General features: G+C 37.3%; 1 protein-coding gene across 3 annotated transcripts; it reads left to right on the top strand.

The window, feature by feature from the left end:
- The first annotated feature begins 2077 nt into the window (after positions 1 to 2077).
- bmi1b (bmi1 polycomb ring finger oncogene 1b) lies at positions 2078 to 8080 on the top strand. Of its 3 annotated transcripts, none has more exons than XM_081375464.1 (10): positions 2078 to 2592; positions 5308 to 5439; positions 5567 to 5663; positions 5841 to 5896; positions 6118 to 6168; positions 6262 to 6370; positions 6578 to 6620; positions 6724 to 6822; positions 6920 to 7000; positions 7099 to 8079. In XM_081375464.1, the coding sequence occupies exons 2-10, from the start codon at positions 5322 to 5324 to the stop codon at positions 7426 to 7428; spliced, it is 984 nt and encodes a 327-aa protein (XP_081231590.1). In that variant the 5' UTR covers positions 2078 to 2592; positions 5308 to 5321; the 3' UTR covers positions 7429 to 8079. The 3 variants fall into 3 exon arrangements, with proteins under 3 accessions (XP_081231590.1, XP_081231589.1, XP_081231591.1); XM_081375463.1 differs by having other exon boundaries at positions 2269 to 2592; positions 6920 to 7006; XM_081375465.1 differs by lacking the exon at positions 2078 to 2592 and adding an exon at positions 4433 to 4978 and having other exon boundaries at positions 7099 to 8080.
- Positions 8081 to 9129: the final 1049 nt, after the last annotated feature.

The raw sequence follows: 9129 nt of genomic DNA, 5'->3' as shown, positions 1-9129 counted from the left end.
ATTAAACCAGTAATATTATCACAATCAATGAACAATGTCTGACCTTTTTTGTCCACGCATTATGCTTTACTCATATGCTTATATCTTAAAATAATGATGGAACAATATTCATGTTTATTCATGAAATCGTCGTCATTCGATTTAGACCATCAAAGACATAAATTCAAAATAAAAACTCAAAGCGGCTTTATCTGTCTTGACCTCCAGCTCCCATTCCACACATCAATTTTGTGGGATCAGTAAACAATCAATAATCAATACAGTCATTAAACTTTAAGTCAATAGCCTATACGACAGACTTTTTGAGAGATCTACTCATTTTGTCTGTCAGTTATACTTTTTAACAAGTCGCTTTTAATTGTCTTCATGGGCGAAGATGAAAGACCCGATCAGAGGAAAGCGCTCGTGCTTTAAAATGGTAATGTATTTATTTATGTGTAGGCTAAATAAGATTCGGGTCCACATTTCTTGGCAGTAGGCTACCTTAATCGCGCAAAGAATGGGTAGCCTAAGACGAAAGCGTGCAACACATTTGTATTCACTTCACTTATTTATTTTAATTTATTTTAACAGTTTCCTATGAAGTCTGTCTGCACTAGACGTTGTCAAAAACTTCAGTCTGCCCTAGCATAGGCAATCTCTCCAGAGTTGTGGAAGATTTCGTGCTGCGTTAACACCCGCCTGGCGATTGAGATTTACGGCCATTTTGATGAGTTACATCTGTAGTCGGAATAAAGAAATAATCGGCATCCTTGAGAGAAAAGTACAATATAGTCGCTGAAATTACAATTGGCATATCCTGACCAATCCGATTAATGCAGTAAATGGTTTGTTTGTTTATTATAGGCAATATTATTAATATTACAGCCACGTGAAACTGGTGCGACGTGGTGACACAAGAAGCTTTACGTTTTGCAGAAGCCGGAACGGTTGAGGCGAAAGTGCCTCGGGTTTCTGCCAGCAAGCTGAGCGTCTTTGTTTTCGCTGAAATGCCTGTATTAGCGCAGCTGACGTCATGGCAGGCAGACTGCGCGTGTGGTTTGCAGCTGAACGCTTGCAGTGTCCTAAACCACAGTCCAGCGCTACGGAGAGAAAACACACCAAACCGATCACAATTTCACTGATTAGCTGAAAATTATGTGTGATCTGAACTGTTACACTGAGGGAACGCTTAGGTAATTGCGCAAACATTTATGATCGGTAGAATTTGCAAACGCAAAATTGATTTTGTTGAAATTGATAAGTCTTTCCAACAATAAAGTCAGGACTGGTATAAAGTAGCCTATGAATGGTAATTTAATAAAACATGCAGTTGCTTAGAAACGCCTTTCTTTCAATGTGAGTTAGTGTAGCCACGTTCGATATGGCAAATATTGCAGCAATAGCTGTAAAGCTGTAAGAAAGCTATGTCCCGACCCATTCAATAAACAAATTCTTATATTCACATCAAGAGGTTAATTTAATCACCACCCTACTTTTATTTTATGAGAGACATAACTTCACTGAAACGTGTGAAAATGACTGTGAATATAAACATTACCTACGAGTCATTATCCTGATGTATATGAAGCGCGTAATAACTTCTAAACGGAAAGCCCACAATTTTCTATTTGGAGCACACGTTAAGTCAACTATGTAGGCTAAACCAAAAATTAGGAATGTAAATAGCCAATAAGACTCATTTCGATAAGGCTATTGCTTATGGTTTAAAAAATGTAGCCTATAAAGGCAGTGAAGTAAAATATTGTATATGCGTATAGGTCTACATCGAGCAGCAGTTTCACATGCACCGGGTAAACAAGCTGGCCATTAAAACGTTATTTTTTCTACATTAAAAAAAAATCAGCGTGAGTTAATAAATGGAGAATTTTTTGAGCGATTATTGATTCCTCTTGCATTTGCCTACTTTTATGATTCCATTTAAAAAAGCCTACTTTGACGTATTCAAAATAACCATTGCACTTCTTTTGCATCTGGCTATTATGATTTGCGTGAAAATAAAAATAGGCTACATCTTCTCTAAAAGTTAGTTCAATGCTTAGCCTATATACGAACCACTCCTGCCAAACTACATGGCTTGGCAAGAGGTTTTCCTCTTCAGAAGTGGTGATGTGGGTGGTGAGGTTTGACAAAGACATCCGTCAGAGGGGTACCCTATTGATGATATACCCCACTACTAATTCCCAGGCTACCCGTAAGGAATGAGATCACGTGATGGAGTGGGGCGGTCGAACTAAGCCATTTTGGGGACTGTGTCAGTTCGCACACACTCAACCATCAGACACTGTGTTTTTCCAGAGCGCTGTGCGGGAGCAATACGCCTCTGGAATTTAACATCTATGACCGGAATCTGTGGATTTATCTGTGAATCAAATCGGAAAGTGTCTGCGAAGGCTAAGCTACGGTAACATATGTGCAATTGCGCAAGAAGGCCACAATGAGCACGGTGGTAGTGCGCTAGTTCGAGCCATTGACAGCGTCTGCAGCTCATTCCAAGATGGCCGCTTCAGTAGCATTCATTTTTTGCTGATCGACTCTCAAGTTTCATTGTCTACCACAAACAAAGCTAGGAAACCATCGGGAATATACTGGGTATGTACGCTTGGATGTACAAAAGAGTGGAGTAACGAGCTCTTCTGATTTTGTTTTCTTTTTCCTTCTTCGGAGGCAAGAGAGTAATGTTGCTTCTTGTATCTGTGATCGTTTCTCATGTGAATTTCATTTCAGTTTTCTCACATTTTTTAATTAAACGCAACCAATGGCACATGTTAACACAATGTGCACGTCAATGAGTATGGCATCTTTGTAAAACTAAAGTATATTGTTCTCTTCGAGTGTTGTTTATAACCTAAAAAGTCGGCGCGCGCTGAAGAACAGGCGAGTTGGGTCAGGTGTTAACGGGTGTCCACATTCATCCATTTCTTCTCGCGCTAAAATCAATCATTTGCTCTCTTATTTTATAGAATTGAGCAGTCTAGAGAGTGTATATTTAGGAAAAAAATACTTCACAGTGTTTTAATGGTGTCGGTTAATTTTATTAACTTAAATTCATATGCGTATTGGGTAGCTCCTCCTATGGCTGTAACAGGATGAAATACCATTATTTTGAGGTGGTTAACTTCCGAGTAAATATATTTTCAAGCGTGTTTGCTATTGTTTATTTGTCACTAAACGTAACACGTTTTGGGTGTTTTAAAAAATATTCTAAAATATTCAATGTAACCTTGATCTGACACGTCAGACTGAACTGAACATTCTTTTTTTTTCCTTTCTCTTTTTACAGAGAAGGATACGAATCCTAATTCTAAGATTTGACACTTAAATTTCATTTTCGTCAGTCTGATAAAATATTGATCATGATTTTGAATAAGTCAGAGGTTAACCAAAATGTGACTCACCCCCCGATGTGTCACACGTTCATAAAAAGATTTTTGATAACGCCATTCAAGGAATAAATAAATAAATATGTTCTAACATTGGTTGTTAACTCGAACTTAATTGATAGTTCTCTACCCAAGTTATATAGTTCTCTGACAAATAATTTTTTTTCCTGGCCATATTTAAATGATTACGCCGTCACTGGTAGATATACTGCTGTTTTTCCAATGTCTGGCCCGCATATGCTGTATATATATATATAGCCTATTTATTAATCTTAAAGGCCTATATTTTTTCCCCCCAAATTTTGCCACAGCGCAAATATCTGTATTTAATAGCCAAATCATAAAATGCTTCTTTCTGACAGTAAAAGAAAGAGGACACATCATTGTTATTCTGAATATGAAGATATATGACTCGGTTATCTGCAGTAACCTATGCGATAAACTGTCAGATTTACTGGAACTGCAGTTTTTTCTTAACCTAGACTCTGATATTCTTTCTTCATAGAAAAAAAAAAAACTTTGTTCCGTTTTCCAGTGCATAGTGTTAAATCATCGTAGTCTACCATTAGAATAGTATTACTAAACCAGTTATTAGTCTTGTGAGTTTTCATTATTGGTCAAGCCTGAGGAAGGGCCAACCAGTTCCAAACCAAAGCACACCTGTTTTCCCCCCTTCGCTGGAACCTAATAGCCGCCTGTTTCGTTAATTCTCCGATCTACAAATTGAATTAGCCTAAGTAAAATAATACAGTCCAACTTCATTAAAGACAGTTGTTACTTAGCGTAATGAAGAACTAAAAGTATCCTACAAAAACACTTTATCTTAGGCTCTGTAGCTATTTTGAATTAGTTTTTTTGTCGTTGACTAAAATGCAAGGTGTTGTTCTGCACTCTTTTGAATGGTACCATTTCGTTATTAGAACGCTATTGAGCTGTTTTTGTAGCACTTTATAAGATTGTAGTAGCCTATAATGTCCTTCGCAAGATGTGCCAAATGTAGATCGTCAATTTATTTGACTGTATTTAATGCGTTGGATTCAGTAGCCTACGCTCTGCATTGGGAGGGTTTATAATTGCACATTCGCAGTTACGGGATATTGGTATCTGCATTAAAATTGATCATGTTTGAACTAACCCCAGGCTAGAGTATCGCAGGCGAGAGATAGCGGGACACATACGCGAGCTCTCGAGCTTCCGTTGACTGTGTTCCTCATCGCGGACATCGGCAATGCAGGAAGATCTGTATTCTCTCTATCACATTTGGAAGCGATGCTTGTTGTAATGGTGGTTGTACGACGTGTTTAGGTGATAGTGATCATCACTGCTCTTCAACAATAGTGTGTGGTGCACAGGTCGCAGCCTCACGAGGGCGAACCCGCTTGGACGCGGGGCTGTCTAGCAAAATGGCAGCCACGTTCAAGTAGCGGTATGTTTTTTAGCGAGAGAAACGCTGGTCGAGAGGAAATGATCGCGCTTTACCGCCAATAGGTTGAATTTATGGTCATTATGATCCGGACCATCTGTGAATCATGCGAGGTATGCGGCTCCGTTTTGACTGGCACAATGCCAACTACAACCCCGTCGTCATAGCAACTGTAAGTGTGGGCATTTTAGCTTCATCTCTCACCTGTACGCATCCCTGCAAATAAATGAAAACCATTTCAAATTGTGCGCGGACACTTCCCTGTAATGCGAATGAGTTAAGCCAAAGGCGATATGAATTTAGATTAACACTAGCCTAGGTTATTTGAGTTGTCAATTGTCGGGTTACATGTTAAAGGTGTAGCCTATCCTATTTTGACTGTTTGTGTCGCATTTTTGTTCGCTTTAAGTGCAAGTTGACCATCTAAACTGAGTAACCAGGCTATTTTTATGGGCTATTAATTATGACTAAATATTAATTAGTGTCTTGTTTGGTTATCAGGTCAGCGAACTCTCATGACAATGCACCGAACAACAAGAATCAAGATAACGGAGCTCAATCCTCATTTGATGTGCGTTTTATGTGGAGGATACTTCATTGACGCCTCCACCATTGTCGAATGTTTGCATTCATGTAAGTCCGAAATCTGTCATAATCTAGCATGTTATTAAATTAATACTTATCTTTAATGCTTTGCTTTGTTGGGCAGTTTAATTGATCGGGTAGGCTACAATTTCTTTGTCGTTTGTTGTTTTCACAGTCTGCAAAATGTGCATTGTGAGGTATCTGGAGACCAGCAAATATTGCCCTATTTGCGATGTCCAAGTTCATAAAACAAAACCTCTCCTCAATATCAGGTAATGATTATGTGTGTTTACTTTATTTCTGATTACCATACTATTATTTCAGTAGCCTAAATGCTGCTACTTCCGGAAAATCCAGTAAAGCTTTGAATTTCTGTAGGCTATAAATTAAGGCAATGTTTCTTTACATAGATGCCAAGTAACCCCTCAAATAATGCTTGTATATTTCAGGTCCGATAAGACCCTTCAGGACATTGTTTACAAGCTGGTGCCTGGTCTGTTCAAAAGTAAGTGTAAAAAGTTTGTTCATTTTAATTATATTTATTAATTTAATTTCTGAAGGGGCTGGGCATTGCATAACTTATGACAAAATGTCATGATGTGACCAAGGACTTAATATTTTAATGTTTTTTTTTTCATATTTATGTTTAAAATTGTCATAGCAATAACACATTACTAAACAATTCTTAAGAAATAATGTTGTATTCATTGTGCTTTTGTAACTCAGATGAAATGAAACGAAGGAGGGATTTTTATGCGGAGCATCCATCGGTTGATGGTAAAGTGTTAAGATGGTCATTGTGATGTTTTAAAATTCATAAGCAGTCTTGTTTTTTTATCTACATGTTGTAATTATTTATCTGTCTTTCAGCTACTAATGGTTCTAATGAAGACCGAGGAGAAGTGGCAGATGAAGACAAGAGAATCATTGCTGATGATGAGATCATCAGTCTGTCCATTGAGTTTTTTGATCAGAACAAGTAGGTTCAGTTCAATATAAACTCCTTATACATTTAATTAGCATTAGAGATCACTTTCATGTTGCTTATGAAATTGACAATGAAATGGTAATTAATAAAAATAAAAAAATAGTAAAAGTCATGTGAAAGTAGCTGGCTACACCAGACATGAAGTTAATAGTATTAGATAGACATAAATTCATTTTTGCTTTGTTTTTAAATGATCAGGTTTGATAGTAAAGATGGAGAAGAAAAGGATACCACAAAAGAGGTAATTAATTTCCTAATTAATATCTGAGAACAAGTCTCATTGAGTCAGTTTTGAGGGCTATAGTTGGCTATACTGAATTTTTGTAATGGTCTGATTTTCGTAGGTGAATGTGAAGCGGTACTTACAATGCCCTGCAGCGATGACAGTAATGCATCTCAGAAAATTTCTCAGAAGCAAAATGGATATTCCATGTACCTTTCAGGTAATCTTGTTTGCATTCACTTTCTATCTGCTTTCAACACCTTTTATATATTGACAAATTGAGCTTGTTTAGATAAGATTCTTTCTTTCTTTTTCAGATTGAAGTTATGTATGAAGATGAGCCATTGAAAGATTATTATACTCTTATGGATATTGCTTATATCTACACATGGAGAAGGGTAGGGGTATTGAATCTGAGATATTTTAAACTGTGTTATTATACATTTTAGTCCGATATATTTTAAAGCGGAGATAATAACATGTTGATATTTTACAGAACGGCCCCTTGCCACTAAAGTACCGAGTTCGCCCCGGTTGCAAAAAAATGAAGTTGAGCAGCCCAAGGGATGATATGACCGGCGGCAGAAGGCCTGACACAGAAAGTGATTCCAGCAGCGACAAACCAAACAGCCCGACTGCTGCTCCCGCCCCCTCGACATCCTCTTCTCTGCCCAGCCCAAGCACCCCTGTCCAGTCTCCACGTCCCAACTTCCCCCACATCTCCACTCTTAATGGAGTCTCTGCCAAAGTGGGCCACAATGGCCAAACTCCTTTCAGCAACAAAGTCTGCAAAACTTCTCACAATGGCTCCAACTCTCTTGGGTGACTTTATGGATGCCAAAGCCATCAACCCCCATGCAAACAGAGCTGTGATGTAGATGCTTTCTTTATAAACCACCTCTTAAATTTTTTATATCATTTTTAAATATCTTTGTTTTGTCGCCACGTGTGAAAACTTTGTAACACAAGCATTGTTTGTGTTATATTTTGTATTAATTACTATTGCTTAACTAATATTGTGAAGAGTACTGGAGAGAAACTCGGCAAGAAGGAGAATGTATCTCGGTGTTTTATAAACTGTCTTGATCGTTTAGATTAGAACATCTTATGTATATAAATCATTTCCTTGTCCATGAAGTCTCCAATAAAACACATGGCGGCACGTGGAATGTTTATCCAGATTGTATGGATTTTACTCTGAAATGTGTAACCACTAAATTTGCAGATTAAAGGGCATAAAGGCAGCGTCAGTATTGTTTTGGACAAAACTAGAAACTAATTAAAAAAATCTGATCCGTATGTGCTCGTTGTATAACTTAAGTAGAGAAATGTAAAATCACGCGATGATAGAAACGGAGTCTTCATCGCGTCGTACTAAGTTACTACATTTCTCAACTTCTTTCTTGCTCTACAATTCTGTTCAAGCGGTTGTTTGTTATTTACTTTGTCTAAATAAACATTTTACTTTTTTTATTACAAAATACAGTGTGTGGACTTTATAAAACAAAACTCTCGTGACTTTATTTTTGCCAGGCAGGCCTAGATTCTGCGTCAAAAACCTACCTCGGCCTTGAATAAAGTCGGTTCTCAGGTCAAAGGAGGCTGTTCATATTTTAGCTGTACAAATATAAATGGTTTAAAAACAACAATGGTTAAACTGCGATATTTGTGGTCGAATAGTTTCTTACCGTACGACGCCTTCATGAAGTAAAGCGTAGGTAGGCCTAATTTTCTCAGTTCAGAGCAGGAAGTCTGTGACCCTGATCAATAGAAAATTTTCCACATAGTGTTCAAACAACAGATAATGACACGGTGGGTGCAAACTAGAAAAATACGAGTTTATAAGACTATAATCCCGTTAGAGACTAAAATAAATAAAAACAAATAAATAGTCGGCCAATAATGACAATGAGAAATAGCTACGGTTTTGACTATAAAGTATACGTTAAATATTTTATAAGGGTCTAATAGCTATGCCCAGCCGCAAAAAAAAAACTTTAGCTGTAAGTTAAAGTTAGCCTACTTATAAAGGTAACGTTAGCCTACTAGCTAAGCAGATCGCTCTCACTGACCTTCTCTAGGCTTCACTCAACTGAATGTCAGACCTTCACTGGACTTAACAGATCCACACTGAAGATTTACATACATATTTACTTACAGTGCACAATAGGCTACTAAAGCCTATTTCGTTCTCGTAATTAATATAGTTCCTAGGCCTAATTATCTTAACTCAGTAATTTGAACAAAACCGGTAGGCCTAACCTAACGATCTCCAAATAAACACCGTGTTTATTAGAAAGGCATGATCTAACTTAGGCCTTTTAATTATGTATCTTATGTCGCCCGCGCTTGATTTATCTCGTTGGTGCTCTGTCAGAATTAGCGGCTTATGATAAGCAGGCTGTTTAGTCGACGATGAACAGGCTATTATCGATATTTATATATATAAAAAATGTTTAAAATCAGCGTTAAATGTTATTTATTTATATAAAAAAGAAAGAAAGGAAAACTTCAGTAAAATATGCTA

The sequence above is a fragment of the Scardinius erythrophthalmus genome (genome assembly GCF_964197995.2).
Source record: "Scardinius erythrophthalmus genome assembly, chromosome: 9".
NCBI lineage: Eukaryota > Metazoa > Chordata > Actinopteri > Cypriniformes > Leuciscidae > Scardinius > Scardinius erythrophthalmus.
Note: the sequence above shows the minus strand (reverse complement) of the source record. Positions and strands in the feature narration are given on the sequence as shown.